We start from the raw sequence: 17,306 nt of genomic DNA, 5'->3' as shown, positions 1-17,306 counted from the left end.
GCAAGGAGAAAGCCATTGTTAATAGAAAAGCATAAGGATTCCAGTTTGCAGTTTGCCACAAGCCATGTGGGGGACACAGCAAACATGTGGAAGACGGTGGTCTGGTCAGATGAGACCAAAATTGAACTTTTTGGCCAAAATGCAAAACGCTATGTGTGGTGGCTTTATGTTTAGGGTCATTGTCCTGCTGGAAGGTGAACCTCCGCCCCAGTCTCAAGTCTTTTGCAGTCTCCAAGAGGTTTTCTTCCAAGTTTGCCCTGTATTTGGCTCCATCCATCTTCTCATCAACTCTGACCAGCTTCACTGACCCTGCTGAAGAGATGCACCCCCCAAGCCTGATGCTGCCACCACCATATTTGACAGTGGGGATGGTGTGTTCAGAGTGATGTGCAGTGTTAGTTTTCTGTTTTGCATTTTGGCCAAAAAGTTCCATTTTGGTCTCATCTGACCTGAGCACCTTCTTCCACATGGTTGCTGTGTCCCCCACATGGCTTGTGGCAAACTGCAAACGGGACTTCTTATGCTTTCTGTTAACAATGCCTTTCTTCTTGCCACTCTTCCATAAAGGCCAACTTTGTACAGTGCATGACTAATAGCTGTCCTATGGACAGAGTCTCCCACCTGAGCTGTAGATCTCTGCAGCTCGTCCAGAGTCACCATGGGCCTCTTGACTGTATTTCTGATCAGCGCTTTCCTTGTTCGGCCTGTGAGTTTAGGTGGATGGCCTTGTCTTGGTAGGTGTACAGTTGTGCCATACGCCTTCCATTTCTCAATGATCGCTTGAACGGGGCTCCGTGGGATGTTCAAGGCTTTGGAAATCTTTTTGTAGCCTAAGCCTGCTTCAAATTTCTCAATAACTTGATCCCTGACCTTTCTTGTGTGTTCTTTGGGCTTCACGGTGTTGTTGCTCCCAATATTCTCTTAGACAACCTCTGAGGCCATCACAGAGCAGCTGTATTTGTACTGACATTAGATTACACACTGGTGCACTCTATGTAGTCATTAGCACTCATCAAGCATTGTCTATAGGCAACTGACTGCACTCAGATCAAAGGGGGCCGAATAATTATGCACACACTTTGCAGTTATTTATTTGTAAAAAATGTTTGGAATCATGTACGGTTTTCATTCCACCTCTCATGTGTACACCACTTTGTGTTGGTCTTTCATGTGGAATTCCAATAAAATTGATTCATGTTTGTGGCAGTAATATGACAAAATGTGGAAAACTTCAAGGGGGCCGAATACTTTTGCAACCCACTATATATATATATATATATATATATATATATATATATATATATACATATATGCAGCACAGTGGCCTCACAGTAATTGGTCCCCAGTTTAAATCCCAGCCACAACACTATCTGAATGGAGTTTGTATGTTCTTCCCATGTCTGTGTGGGTTTCCTCCAGGCACTCCAGTTTCCTCTCACAACCCAAAAAACACACATATATGTTAATTGGCTTCTCCTAAATTGGTCCTGGACTATGATGCATGCACTACACCATGTATGCATAGACATATGAGTATGTTAAAGATTAGATTGAGAGCCCCCTCATAGTGACAAGACAATATACTCTGTGCAGCACACTGCGGAAGATGTCAGAGCTACCAATGCTATAAATACTTAATAATATTTATATATATATATATATATATATATATATATATATATATATGTGTGTGTATGTATACATTTTTTTTTATTTTTTTTTATCATTTCTGGTAACCTTTTCAAAAGCCTTATGGATGAAACTTGACTTAAAGGGGCACTAAGGCGAAAAATTGTCAAATTTAAAATATGTGCAAAAATAGACAAATAAGAAGTACGTTTTTCCCAGAGTAAAATGAGACATAAATTACTTTTCTCCTATGTTGCTGTCACTTACAGTAGGCAGTAGAAATCTGACATAAGTGACAGGTTTTGGACTAGTCCATCTCTTCATAGGGGATTCTCAGCAAGGCTTTTATTAAGATACTAGCTGTTTGCACGGCGTTGCCCCGGTATGTATTTGGCTGGTGTCGGCCCCACCCACTTTTTCTAACCCTAACACACAATTACTCAATGACCAAGTTTGTGAGCTTTATGGTCTTTGGCATCAATAATTTGCATTGAAATGAAAAAATATGATGGGTTGTTTGTGGCTCCACCCCCTTTTCTGAATTTGAACCCCAGTCACCCAATGACCAACTGTACCAGGTTTGAGGCCTGTGCCATTAACAGTGCTAGAATGGTAGCAATTAAATATTCCCTTGAAAAGCAATAGGTGAAGCTTTATACATTTTTGTAGGCTCCACCCACTTTTCTGAATATTAATCCCATTCACTGAGTGACCAACAGTGCAAAGTTTAAGAACCCTCCCATTAACAGTGTAATAATGGCTGTAGTTTACATTTTCCCAGTGAAATTTGTATTTTTCTCCACCCACTGATGACCCGGCGTTGCCTGGGTATGTGTTTGACTGGTGTTGGTTCCGCCCACTTCTTCTAACCCTAACGCACAAACACTCAATGACCACGTTTGTGAGCTTTGGGGTCTTTAGCATCAATATTTTGTATATTTCCATAGAAATTAAACAAATCAGATTGACTGTTTGTGGATCTGCCCCTCTCCAGCATTTGAACCCCAGTCACCCAATGACCAACTGTAGCAGGTTTGAGGCATCTGCTATTACCAGTGTAAAAATGGCAGCAATTTAAATATTCCTGTGAGAGAATGCGGAAAAGCCGCCGCGTGTGCTGCTAAGGAGGCGGCTGATTCCGCGTCCAATGCGCCGGTTTGCACACGGAAGCGTGCGTCTGGTAACAGGGCAGAACGCGGAAAAGCCGCCGCATGTAACAACAGTAAGGCGGCTGGTTCCGCGTCCAGCGTGGTGGTTTGCACGCGGCAGCGTGTGTCTGGTGTGGCTGAGTCTGTTAGTGCACACAGTCTTAGGAATACGCGCGCACGCGATGAGAGGCAGAACTTATACTGGGCAAGGAGAGATCAGCTGATCACGCCGATCAGCTGACTCCAGAGCAGCTTACTATTGGTTGATCAATTAGGGGTGGTGCTGGAGAGCACTACTCCATATATAGTTACTGCTGGCCAGTCTCAAGTTGTCTGCCGTTGCGAACACTACGTGGAAGCACTCAGACCTTAGTCAGATCCAACAGTGTGTTTGAACAAGGTGGACCTGGGAATTCACACTGAGCCAGATTACTTGTACTGTTATTCTGTTTATGCTTAGACTAGTTCCAAGGTGTAGAGACCACGGACCTCACACCCAGACTAGGGAACTTGTGTTATCTATCTGTTATACTTCAGACTAATTCCAGGGTGTAGAGACCACAGACCTCACACCCAGACTAGGGAACTTGCGTTATCTATCTGTTATCCTTCAGACTAGTTCCAGGTTGTAGAGACCAAGGACCTCACACCCAGACTAGGCATTGTTGATATCTGTTATGACTTATTGCTTTCCTGACTATCCCTTTGATCTCTGATTCGGTACCTCGCATATCTGATATTCCGTTGCCAGACCCTGCTTACCCTGGATACCGAATCAGCCTTCTGTCTTTGTATTTAATCTGTCCGTGTGTTGCCGACCAGGCGTGTCCCCGACCTCGAGAGCTATCTCTCCTCTTAAGAGATAGTCTCCAGATCAGATAGTGACATCCACCTTCAGGTGTCACTCACTCTCTGGTCCTTCCTATCTCCAGCCTGACTCCACCCTTTGGAGAGTCTCAGGCTGCTGGAAGGTTCCTGTTCCCTCAAGAGCAGTATTCCTTACTGCCTATGTTCACCTGCTCAGCAGGTGCATTACTCAAAGTACTACTGTTACACCAAACACTCACATACCTATAGGTGTCCGGAGGTTAGCAATATATCTGTATTATCGGTGATTCTGCAGATCATCAATAATCAGGTATATATCTGCATTCTTGGTGATACTGCAGATCACCAATAATCAGATTCTCTCTGCGTGCTGACACCAATCGTTACAATTCCCCTTGAAAATCAACAGGTGAATTTTGATTGGCTATTATAGGCTCCACCCACTTTCCTGAATATTAATCTCAGTCACCCAGTGACCATCTGGGCAAAGTTTGGGAACCCTGCCATTAACAGTGTAAGAAGGCCTGCAGTCTACATTTTCCCAGTGAAATTTGGTTTTGGCTCTGCCTACTTTTTGTAACCTGGACATACAGTCACTCAATGACCAAGTTTGTGAGCTTTGGGGTCCTTGGCATCAATAATTTGTATTTTCCCAAGAAATGAAACTGTTTGTGGCTCTGTCCCCTTCTGTCCCCTTTTCTGAATTTGAACTCCAATGACTAACTGTACCAGGTTTGAGGCTTGTGCCATTAACAGTGAAAAAATGGCACTAATTTTAATATTTCCCTTGAAAATCAACAGGTGATTTTGATTGGCTTTTTTTAGGGTTCAGCCACTTTTCTGAATATTAATCACAGTCACCCAGCAACCAACTGTGCAAAGTTTGAGAACCCTGCCATTAACAGTGAAGAAGGGCTGCAGTTTACAATTTCCCAGAAAAATCTGTTTTTGACTCCACCCATTGTTTGTAACCTTGACATACAGTCACTACTCAATGATCAAGTTTGTGAGCTTTTGGGTTCCTGACATCAAAATTGTTTGAATGGAAGCAGTTTATCTAAAAATAGCAAATTTGATTGGCTGTTTGTGGTTCCACCCCTTTAGTGAATTTGAACCCCAGTCACTTGATGACTGACTGTAGCGGGTTTGAGGCCTCTGCCATTAACAGCGTAAGAATGACAGCAGTTTTAATATTCCCCTAGGAAATCAATAGGTGAATTTTGATTGGCTCTTGTAGGCTCCACCTACTTTTCCGTATATTAATTTTAGTCCCCCAGTGACCAACTGTGTCAAGTTTGAGAACACTGCCATTAACAGTGTAAGAATAGCTGCAATTTATATTTTCCCATGTAAAAAGTTTGTTGTTTTTGGCTCTGCAGTCACTCAATTACCAAGTTTATGAGCTGTGGGGTCTTTGGCATCAATAAGTTGCATTTTACCATTGAAATTAAACAAATCTGATTGGCTGTTTTGGCCCACTCCCCTTTCAGAATTTAAACCCCAGTCTCCCAGTGACTGACTGTACCAGATTTGAGGCCTCTGCCATCAAGAGTGTATGAATGGCAGCAATGTAAATATTCCCCTTGAAAATCAAAAGGTGAATTTTGATTGGCTGCTGTAGGCTCCACCCACTTTCCTGAATATTAGTCCCAGTCACCCAGTGGCCAACTGTGTCAGGTTTGAGAACCCTGCCAATAACAGAATGGCTAAAATCAATTTGGACCCCAGTCACCCAATAACTGACTGTATCAGGTTTGAGACCTCTGCCATTAACAGTGTAAGAATGGTAGCAATGTAAATGTTCCCCCTTGAAAATCAATAGGTGAATTTTGATTGGCTGTTTTTATGCTCCACCCACATTTCTGAATATTAATCCCAGTCACCCAGTGGCCCACTGAGTCAAGTTTGGGAACCCTGCCATGTAAAAAATTAAGTTGTTGGCGCCGCACACTTTTTCTAACCTTGACATACAGTGACTCAATTATCAAGTTTATCAGCTTTGGGGTCCTTGGTATCAATACTTTGTATATTCCCATTGAAAAATAAACAAATCTGATTGGCTGTTTGTGGCTCCGCCCCCTTTCTGATTTTGAACCCTAATCACCCAGTGACCAACTGTACCAGGTTTAAGGCATCTGCTATTAACAGTATAAGAATGGTAGCAGCTTAAATATTCCCTTTGAAAATCGAAAGGTGATTTTTTTTTTATTGGCTGTTGTAGGCTCCACCTACCTTCCAAATTCTTAATTTCATTCACCCAGTGACCAACTGTGCAAAGTTTGATAACCCTGCCATTAACTGTGTAAGAATGGCTACAGTTTATATTTTCCTAGTAAAATTTGTTTTTGGCTCCGCCCACTTTTTGTAACCTGGACACACAGTCACTCAATTACCAAGTTTGTGAGCTTACAGGTTCCTGGCATCAAAAATATGTGAATGGAAGCAGTTTATCCACCAAGGAAACCCTTTTGTGAATTTGAACCCCAGTCACCCAAAGACAGACTGTAGCAAGTTTGAAGCCTCTGCCATTAACAGTGTAAGAATGGCAGCAGTTTAAATATTCCCCTTGAAAATCAATAGGTGAATTTTGATTGGCTGTTGTAGGCTCCACCCACTTTCTTGAATCTTAATCGCATTCACCCAGTGACCAACTGTGGCAAGTTTGAGAACCCTGCGATTAGCAGTCTAAGAATGGCTGCAGTTTACATTTTCCCATTTAAAATGAATGGCTGAAATTTGATTGGCTGTTTTATGCTGCGCCCACTTTTCCTGGATTTGTAACCTCGGTCACCAAGTGACCAGCTGTGCAAAGTTTGAGGACTCTGGCTTGATTACTGTGAGAATGGCAGCCTTTTACATTTTTTCCATTGACTTGAATGGGTGAAATCTGATTTCCACGTGTGCAGGGGGGCCGCTAGATCCCCAGAACATATCATCCCAGGTAGTAAGGGATCTGTATATCAAGTTTCGTTCAAATCGGTCAAGGCGTTTTCACACACACACACACACACACACACACACACACACACACACACACACACACACACACACACACACACACACACACACACACACACACACACACACACACACACACACACACACACACACACACACACACACACACACACACACACACACACACACACACACACACACACACACACACACACACACACACACACACACACACACACACACACACACACACACTTTTATATATATATAGATTCCCTAAAAAGGATTTATACAAAGATGCTGGCCAGCTTCCCTGCTCCCTAGGTGGACAGAGCAACTGCCATTTACTAAGTGCTTTTGAAAATAAATATATTCCTGAGAATCCCCTATAAAGAGATGGACTAGTCCAAAACCTGTCACTTCTGTCAGATTTCTACAACCTACTGTAAGTGACAGCAACATAGTAGAAAAGTAATTTATGGCTCATTTTACTCTGGAAAAAATGTACATCTTATTTGTATATGTTTGTACATATTTAAAATTTTACAGTTTTTCGCTGTAGTGCCACCTTTAAAATTTGAGATGTTAAAAATTCAATATGTTATCTAATAATTACCGAGGGGGGGGGGGGGGGGTCGATTTTTACCATCTCAAAATTAAAAGGATGGTCATAAAAGCATTTTTATGTGTGCAATTAATAAAAATTTATCAATTATTAATCCAGGAAAAACTGCTGAATAATTGATGTGATGCTGGAAGCACACATCGGGGACGGAGAGTAATTGTAACAGTAAGTGCTTGTGGGCCCTGCTGGCGCTGGCACGCTGGGTGAGCAGCCTCTTACATCTCTTTATGTCTGCAGAGTGCGGGATGATTTGCATGCTGTGGGCTGCTGTGAAACCCCTGTGATCACCAGGGTGATATCAAAGTTACTAGATCTTATGGAGTGCTCCTCTTTGAAATAAGGCTTATTTAAAGCCTATCTTCAGGCATGGTGATTTTATTGACTGGAGCCTTTTCAGTGCATGAGAATATGTGTTGCTTGTAGGCGTAAATATTAACATACTATTAAAGAGGAATATGAGCTTTTTGCCATGAACAGAAATGTATTTATGTTTCTTTTAATTCTTTCTGTGATGTCTCTCAAAGAGACTCTGTAACAAAATTTTCAGCCTTATTTCTTCTATCCTATAAGTTCCTATACCTGTTCTAATGTGCTCTGGATTACTGCAGCCATTTCTAGTTGCACTGTCTCTGTAATATATCTAATCTTCTTTTCTTTGTCAAGCTTTGTCGACCCAGAGAGGAATGCACTGCCTCTGCTGTGATAGGGAGAAGTTATGCACGCCCCCTCTACGCCCCCTACAGGCTCTGTGTGTGTGCATTGTTTATCCCTCACAGACAGGTCTCTACTCTAAATTTCAGCTAGTCTGAGTGGGGAGGGAGCTACCCATGCTGAGAAACTATAAGAATACCTGACTTGACTGCAGAAAATTCACTATGTAATAAAAATTTGTAGTATACTGTAACATGATATATGCATACACATACATCGCTTTCTGGTTAGCGGCCATGTTTTTGGTTTGTAAACACTGCCTAAAACTGTCAATTACAAGCCAGTATCATGATGGGGAGCTGCGGAAATGGCAAAGAGAGATCCAGGAGATCACAGTGACTCGATTGGTATGTTTTTTATTGTACAAATCGGACAGTACAGATTCTCTTTAAAGGACTTCCGAGGCCAAAATCCGGCCCCCAAATGTAAAAAAAGTTATCTACCTGTATGACTTTCTAAGGCACGGAGGACGCCGTCCGCGCCCTCCGTGCCGTTCCGCCGGGTCCCCGCCTCTCAATACGACCCCGAATGGCTCCCGACCCCACGGCCAGGGTCGGGCTCTGCTGCCTGTATAAAGATGGCCGCCGACCCTGGCCGCGGCTGCGCACTCCGCATGGCCGCTACTGCGGCTGCGCAGCACTAGGGCCAACCCCCCGATCCACGCTACAGGAAACAGCCTGTTGCGTGGATCGGGGGGTTGGCCCTAGTGCTGCGCAGCCGCAGTAGCGGCCATGCGGAGTGCGCAGCCGCGGCCAGGGTCGGCGGCCATCTTTATACAGGCAGCAGAGCCCGACCCTGGCCGTGGGGTCGGGAGCCATTCGGGTTCGTATTGAGAGGCGGGGACCCGGCGGAACGGCACGGAGGGCGCGGACGGCGTCCTCCGTGCCTTAGAAAGTCATACAGGTAGATAACTTTTTTTACATTTTGGGGCCGGATTTTGGCCTCGGAAGTCCTTTAAAGGGTTACTCGACTTTAGTACACAATTCTAACAAAGGTAGCATTTTAAGTGAACCTGAGATGGCGCCCAAGGAAAAATTTATATATACCTGGGGCTTCCTCCAGCCCCCTTCGGACTGACGGTCCCTCACTGTCCTCCACCTCCTGGATCCTCTTCTACGGCTCCCAGTAATTCAGCCAGTCAGGGTGTTATAAGTACGCGTTCTGTGCCTTTCCCTGGCCGTGGGAGCGTGACAGGGGAGCATTAGCGGCCAGTCTGTGCCTGCCCCGACTGGCCAAATTACTGAGAGCCGGAGCGGAAGATCGAGGAGGCGGAGGAATACGGTGAGGGACCGATCAGGCCGAAGGGGCTGGAGGAAGGTATGTATACATTTTCCTTTGGCGCCAACTCAGGTACACTTTAGGTTGTTTTGTAACTGAATGCCAGTCTGCAGCTGCTAAGACTTTTTAGGGACCCTGCTGAAAGCCTTGGGGACAGTATATGGCTTGCTGTAAAAGAGAATTCTACTTTTTCTGCCCTTTCTGTTGGTTCTTAAGTTTGTTTAAAGAGGGACTCTAATGAAAATAACGTAATTAATAAAATGGCTTTTTTTTTTTTTACAATATTCATTTATAAATTATTTACTCAGTGTTTGACCATTCTTCCCTCACCCCCATTTAGGCCACATTCCCAATTGATGTCGCCTGTCGGGGATTTGGTCGATCCCCTTGGGTGGCATCACTGGGCCGGGCTTTACACACGTGTCAGCTGTGTAGCTGACAATGCCCTGTGTTGCTCTGTGTAGGGCGCCGGAGGCACCACAAGCTGCGCATGTGTGAAGTTAACTCAGCAATCAGATTGGCGGGGGATTGACGTCACTGGGGTTGATTACATTCTCACATCAGGTTGGGGGTTGCCGGCTGCTGTACACACACTTGATTATTGGCTGAGGCAGTAGTTACCGGCCACCTTAGCTGACGTTAGTCAGGCGTGTGTACGAGGATTGGTTCACGTAATACCCGTTGCCGTGTGTATTTTGTAGTCCACACTTCATGCACTGCGCAGCAGTGTGATGCACTATTGCACTGCTGCACACATTTTTCGGCAATGCCCAGCGGTGACCCATTCACTGTAGTGAATGAGATCAGCAGCACTACGCATGGAAAAACTCAAATGGCAGTGTGATTACACACTTTATGTTCAGATTGCATGGCCATCTGCCTTTGACAGTGTGAACGAGGCCTTACATTCTGAAATTTATCACAGGTGGTAACATCTTTAGTCTTTCTATGTAATCGCAGTAGAATGTTGCTTGGCTGTTTGGAAACAGCCAAGAAGGTTCACAGACAGGAAACTGTCAGGACCATGGCCTTGACATCACACGATGGGAGAGGTTTCACCACATTATCAGCCATACAGGTGTCCCTGATTTCTCGTGAGAAAAAGATGGCTACTTATTGGAATGAAGTTTAATCCTGGGTTAAAGTTTCTCTTTCACACAGGAAGTAAAGCTTGTTGCATTTCCTTTGCAGCCCACCTGCTTTGCTGAATCTACTGAAATTACACATTCGTTTAACAGGCCTAAGAACAGTTTTTTTTTTTTTTTTTTTTGGCAAAGCAGAAATTCACCTTAAAGGAAAAATGTGATAACAGCATAAGTATGCTAAATGAATCCCAGATTACACTGATCAGCATTGTATTTATTATCTATTAGGCTGCATTTCCACTTGTGCGGTGCGAATCGCCGCGGTAAAAATTCGCATGCGGATGCGAAATTCGCATGCGGGTCCATGCGAATTTTCATGCGTATTCGCACGCGAATTCGCATGGATGACGATGTATGCGAATTTAACCATGGCAGTGCTGGTGTGCTTTTCCATTGTTTCTGTGCGAATTCGCATGAAAATTCGCATGAAAATTTCCTATTAAATGCATTGTATGCGATTCGCATAGCGGTATGCGGTATGCGAATTCTGATGGCTCTGCCATGCGAATTTTTTCTGCACAGAAAAACGCAAAGGAATCCTGACAAGTGGAAACAGTCCCATTCACTTGTATTGCTATGCGAATTTGCATGCGAAAAACGCATGCGAATTCGCGATAGTGGAAATGAGCCCTTACTGATTTTATTCCTCTGTGGAGGTCTGAAGACTCCCTGGTTGCCTATTGTTCATTGAATTATGGTTGCTGATAGCTGATCATAGATTTCAAATTGAAATCTCATTTAGGTAAGTACTGGTTAGAACACTAGTAGTGTGGAGATTATCAATTACATGCTAAAAGCCTTGTACAAACCCTAAAAAGTTCTCATCCAAGGTAGAGTCTAACATGTACAGCAACCCCCCAGTGTCTTGGCCACTGATCAGCCTGGCAAACCATCTCTGACGTGCGTTCGGTGAAGGCATTGTTCCACTCACTCTGCACGTTCTGTGCCGATCCTTCGGCCCTCCTCCCCTGCAAAGCAGCGGAGCACATTGCTAGCCTGTAAGTTAGCAATGTGTCTGTACAGCCTTGGCACTGCACAGTTGCATAAAAGATTGGATCCCGATCCCTCCAAGGCAGCTTGTGTTCATTCACATTTATACGCAGTTTGTATGCAGATTGAAACTGGACCAATCAAAATCAACTATAGCTGCATTTGGTTAGTCCAGTTTAAATCTGCAAGCCAAATTCCTCCAAATTTGCATGACGTTGGAAACATTTGCAGTTGTTTGACCTTCTCTAGTGTGGAACAGGGGAAATAGGCAGTAGCTACAGCATTTCTCTTTATGTTCCACATACTTTGCAATTAGGAATTATTTATGTGCAATTGGCACCTTAAGGTGTAACTGTCAGGTATACAATCAAAAATCAATTCTTTATTTGTATCTGGTAAACAAGTAAAAAGGATGCTAACCAGGCAATCCAAAAGTTAAAAATCACTCTTACTTTTCTTCTTCATAAAACATTATTCCACATTTTCCCTGGCTCTTATTTGGTACATCTGCCGCACAAAGGAAGTTGCAGGACATGCTGGGTTTTCTTTTTTTCTTCTTTACTTTCCCCTCAGACATAGCTGCTGAAGCCTCTTTTCCTCGCCACACCTGTGTTCCTCTCTGATTGGCCAATATTCTCGTGCTGAGACAATGCACTTTCTACTGCAGAGCTTGGTGGGAGTGTCTGAAGAATGGGAGGAGGGCAGGCAATGATACACAGTAAGGGAGGAAATGAAGTCAGGATTAGGGATGATCAATGAGATGCAAAGACTTCCGAAATTATGCAAATTTATGCAGCTTGAAAATTGCATACATCTGCATAAATGTGCATCAACGTGGAAGAATTTGCATATCTTTGATAATCCCTAGTCAGGATTGGCTTCAAGATAGACAGTCAATATGGAAATTCCTAAGAAGGATTTTCTCTTTTTTTTTACTATAGAAAAATCATGAAAATCGAAATGTAGACAGTGCAATACATATGTTATGTAAGTAGAGTAAGTATTTATCTACTTATATATGTGTTGTTGTTTTTTTCTGAGATAGTATGGCTGACAGCTCCTCTTTAACCATAGCATGAACTGTAGGACTCAATAGCACAATTATGTTATCAGTTTCTGGTGGATTTGAGCTGTGAATCCTACATACTATACGTGGGCGATCTCCACAGATCTGCACCACCACTACCTGATTTCTCCTATCCTGGACTATGTGTCTAGTTGTCCCTATCTGTACCTTTAAGAAATACATAGTTGGAAATGAGAGGGGGAAAGCGTACACTCCAACACAGAAGACTGTGCTGAGCTCATACAGCTGTGGTGTAAGGATTCACAAATACAATCTATTTATTTTTACCTCTGATATACTTGCTTGTCTGTATGCGGAAGCGAAGGCAAGCAGCAGTAACACAATCTAGATAACTCTACCTACACTTTAGGCACCTCCATATAATAATTACTGCAGATTGTGTAGCTTTATATCCTGGATTTATTTCTGGCTATTTAGCCACTCATTGATAACAGAAATGTATCCTGTAAACACTCATTAAGTCCTCTCCAAATGTTATTTTGTTTTGCTTGTTTTACAGAATAAAGCAATTATGGTGCGTGTAAGAAACTTGTCGGATACGGTCGTTGGCCTTGAATCATTTATCGGCTCAGAGAGGGAATCCAATCCATTATACAGAGACTATCATGGTGAGTCTACTTTATCTGCAGGTCTAGGAGACACTAGTGGCTGTTATAGCATACAGTATATTCAGCACTGGACAGCTGCACCTATCAAGGCCTTCAGCTTTTCTAGAGACTGTATTCATGGGCCTAGGGTGGACCTACTCATCTCTTCTTACTTGAGGGTCGAATGCAAACATGCCTGTTCTGCTGTTTTAACCTATAATGTGCTGCTTCTGATCTGGAAGCCTGTGCAGCTGCTTAGATCCCCATAACCTGCCGCTAAATGTCACCCCCCCCCCCCCCCCTCCTGTGATCACTGCTACTGCTATTACCAGCCTCCTTCCTCTTCTCCACCCATCTTGCTACTTACATCCACTATGAGCAAAACAAGATTTGGGATAAGGTGAGAGGTGATGCATGAGCTTTTATGCTTACTTACCTGTGTACTCTTCTGCCGCCTGTTACCCCCATAGTGCTTTCTTGAGCACTTTTGGTTTCCGGTAGTGGATTGGCAGCTGCAGCATGGTACTTTGGGAGCTCTGTTGCCCCTGATCTTCATCATCATCACTGATAGGAGACACACTGGGCATCTTCCAGAGTGTGTCTTCCATCTACTTAGTGTCATCTGAGTCCCTACTCTGCAGCTGAAACCTCCAGCCTTGCCCTCATCCCAATATCCATTGCCAATATGAAGCCTTTTATCAGCAATGGCATTTGGGACCAGATCGAGGCTAAAATCTTCAGCTACAGAGTGGTGACCCAGAAGACAGTGGGATCCAGAGTAGGCAGGATGGTCATAGGATGGTAACTTCTGCCGTTAAAAACCTGTTATTGTTATATTATGTTTTTAATAATAGTTCTAATCATAACCAACTCTATCAGGACTATGACTACAAATAATGATGCTCCCCTGCAAAACATTGATAGTGCAACCCTATCTCCCTCAAACATTCACACCCTCTTTCCCATTCCACCATGGTGACCCTAATGGCAAGGGACTGATCTGCCAGGAATTGTGTGGACACCATAATCCCTACCCATAATGAGTGACACACTTCATCCATAACAAGGTTGGCCACAACAACACCTGCTCTTGAGGGAATCAAAAGAAGAGAGCGCAAGATGTTGGGCACCCACGATAGCTGCAGGGGCTGCTCTACCCGTAGTTATGGCTTGAACTCTGGGAAAAGTTTTATAAACATATTATATGATGCCTTAGCTTTTACTTTGTCAAAATACCATCTTTTTAATTCTGCTTCTAAAAAAAATAACTTTGTAGAAAATCTGGTGGGCAGAACTGCTGGTGCTATTTTACTTAGCACTGTCATAATGTTTAGGCTTAAAAGCTGAATACCAGTTTAACCACTTCGGTACCAGCAGCCTCTGCCCCCTTAAGGACCAGAGGCTGCTGGTACGCTAAAATGCCGCATCCTGACGAATTGCCGCAATAATCTGTCGCTCCCGCCGGTCATGCGCTCTGTCCCCGCCGCAGGCTGGTCTCCCTGCCGTCTCTACGACGGCAGAGCACTGTGCGCCGGTCAGGAGCCGCTTTCATTGGCTCCTGACCCTGTCACTCAATGTAAGCCAATGGGATTGGCTTACAGTAATGACAGGGCCAGGAGCCAATGAAAACGGCTCCTGCCCGGCACACAGTGCTCTGCCATCATAGAGGCGGCAGGGCAGCACATTGTGGCGGGAACAGAGCGGCGGGAACGGGTGGGGACGCGTGGTGAATGGGACATAGAGTTTACGTCTGGTCAGAACCGCAGCGCTACCCGCCCGCCGTAGATTTAACCTGCGTCAGTCCGCATTAGGTTAAAAAACGTTTTTTCTTTATTTTAAAGTTGATTTTCTTAAAAACTACAAGGTCTTTTTGAAAAAATAGATTTCCCACAGAATCAAATTTCACATTTTAGGCCGTTCGTATAGGCGAGTCGCTCATATGTTGGGTGTTTGCCGGGGACTACCTGTATAAGCAATTACAGAAGTAATACCATTTTTAACAAAACTGGAGTCTTCCTTTAAATGAATATATCTTTTTTTTATTGTTCCTCCACGATTATTGTCAGTTAGTAGGGATGTTATGTTTCAGATAATGAGAATATTTTATCCCTATAAATCAAGGAACCCCATCTCCGCAAGGGGATTTCATCCTATAATTACAAAACGCGTCCCTAGAATAAATCTTGTTCACATTTCCTGCCTGCTAATCATTAGAAATGTTTTCTTTTTTCCCCCTTCAGTAAAGTGCATTAATGCACCAAAAAGAGAACATGGAATTTCCTTGCATGTTGTCAAGTCAGATTAGTCAGGCAGGGCTCAAGCAGACGCACATCTCAATAGGCTGGCTTTGGGGAATTCTTAGTCAGGGAAGGTTTGGCAATCATCTGACCAGCCAGCCGAAGTTGTCATGAAATCAATAGTTTTAAACTGGGAAGCTTGGCAGTCTGAGATTAGGGGGAAATGTTTCTTTATATGGCTGCTCATTTTAAATTATTCATAGATTTCTTAAAGAGAAAAAACTACTAAGTTCAAGCTGTTAAGGATAGGAGACAGAAGGTTTTGAAGTGTTTGACATGCTGTTCCTAGGCAGCATAAAGCGACTAGTGTGTATATATCATACGTGCGTACATATATTTATGTACATACACTGATCAGCCACAGCCTTAACATGAATGACAGCTGAGGTTAATAACATTGATTTATCTCATTACAACGTTACCAGTCAAGGAGTGGCATAGATTCGGTACTGCTAACCCGTCAGTTTGGTTGCATGTCCCGAAACTTGGAAGAGGTAAGGTGCCAGGACACCCTATTTGGAGACAAAAGACACAAACACAACGGGAGCCGAAATGGTGTAGGATGTTTTTGATTGGAACAAGAAAATTGTGACTGACAGAATGGCTACTTGGTTGCAATAGGGGCAACTAACTACTAGAAGCAGGTGGAGACAATAAATCCAACTCCACTCGGGGTGTCCAGATAGAACTGGATGCTGTCGCTCTCCTGGATGAAAAAGAACTGGCTCTCACACCGAGGTCAACCAAGTGAGGCCAGGAGGGAGATCACTAGGAGAGACAGTCAATGAAATGCAAATAATTCTGGCTTACATGCAAATTTATTATACACTGTATGGGGCTTGCAGTTTGGGCCAATCAAATGCATCTCCTGGCAATTTGTTTAGATGCATACAATTTGCATTCAGTTTGCATGCAAGCCAGAATTATCAGCATCCCACTGATACCAGCATCTCTAAATACTAGCGTTAATTATAAGATGTTAAATCCCACTGACTGCCAGTTCATAGTTCTGCTAGCCATTGTGGCACAACAGAAGGAATAGAATCACACTGGCAGATTTGCATCATGCCCCAATTTATATTTTGACTAGAGTTCAAAGAGTAAGGATCCTATGTGATTACCCTTAGCTGCACTTTAGTGTGTTAAAGTGTACCAGAGATAAAGGATATAAAAGTTTTATACTTATCTGGGGCTTCCTCCAGTCCCCTCCATACCGATTGCTTGGCGGTAGAAGCCCCATTAGCTTGGCCAGAAGGAGCCAGTTGGTGCGCCCCCATCTCGCTCTCGTGGAGGAGGTGGAGGAAGACAGCGTGGGATCGATCAGTGCGGAGAGGAAGCCCCAGGTGTATAAAACTTTTATATCCGCTTATCTCAGGTTTCTTTTAATAGCCTTTGGTACCTGCATGAACTCAATTGCACCTACAGTTTAACAGTGTTTTCTTACATATCTTGCTGCTGCTTCCTTCAGTCACTAGATAGTGCTGTGCTGTAGATAGATTTTCCATTCACTTTATTATTAAAGAGCCAGCCTACCATTACAAACCATTACAATGAAAGCCGCAGAGTGGTAGGCAGGAGCTGCGGCATGTTAAGCAAATAAACACTGCCTCAATTCGTATGAGAGGCTAGGCTCCTGTTCTGGGACTAATCAAGGTAATAAGCTAAAGCAGGGGTCCCCAACCTTTTCCGGCCCGGGGACCACTTACTGACCACATTTTTCTCCGGGGGGGGGGGGGGGCGGCTTATTGCGCGCGCGACCTAGTGGACAGTGTCGTACGCAGCGGGTGACGGGGGGAGGGGCATAGCTAGCATAGTTGCCTCAGTATAGGGAGTTTAGTTGCCCCAGTATGGCTAGTATAGTTACCCCAGTGTAGCTAGTATAGTGCCCCAGTATAGCTAGTATTGTGACCAGTATAGCTAGTATAGTGCCAGTATGGGTCGGTAGTGCCCTAGTATAGCGCCTAGTATAGCTAATATAGTGTCCAGTATGGGTAGGTAGTGCCCCAGTATAGCTAGTAAAGTG

General features: G+C 43.8%; 1 protein-coding gene across 1 annotated transcript in view; it reads left to right on the top strand.

Annotated features, from left to right (window-relative positions):
- ELP4 (elongator acetyltransferase complex subunit 4) overlaps positions 1-17,306 on the top strand; it is a 477,499-nt gene that overhangs the window by 236,216 nt on the left and 223,977 nt on the right. Inside the window, exon 8 of the mRNA XM_068261125.1 lies at positions 12,899-13,007. Coding sequence (XP_068117226.1) covers positions 12,899-13,007 — 109 coding nt within the window. The remainder of the gene's footprint in view (positions 1-12,898; positions 13,008-17,306) is intronic.

This window comes from Hyperolius riggenbachi, chromosome 11 (assembly GCF_040937935.1).
Source record: "Hyperolius riggenbachi isolate aHypRig1 chromosome 11, aHypRig1.pri, whole genome shotgun sequence".
NCBI classification, from domain to species: domain Eukaryota; kingdom Metazoa; phylum Chordata; class Amphibia; order Anura; family Hyperoliidae; genus Hyperolius; species Hyperolius riggenbachi.
This window is presented reverse-complemented; position numbering and strand designations above follow the sequence as displayed.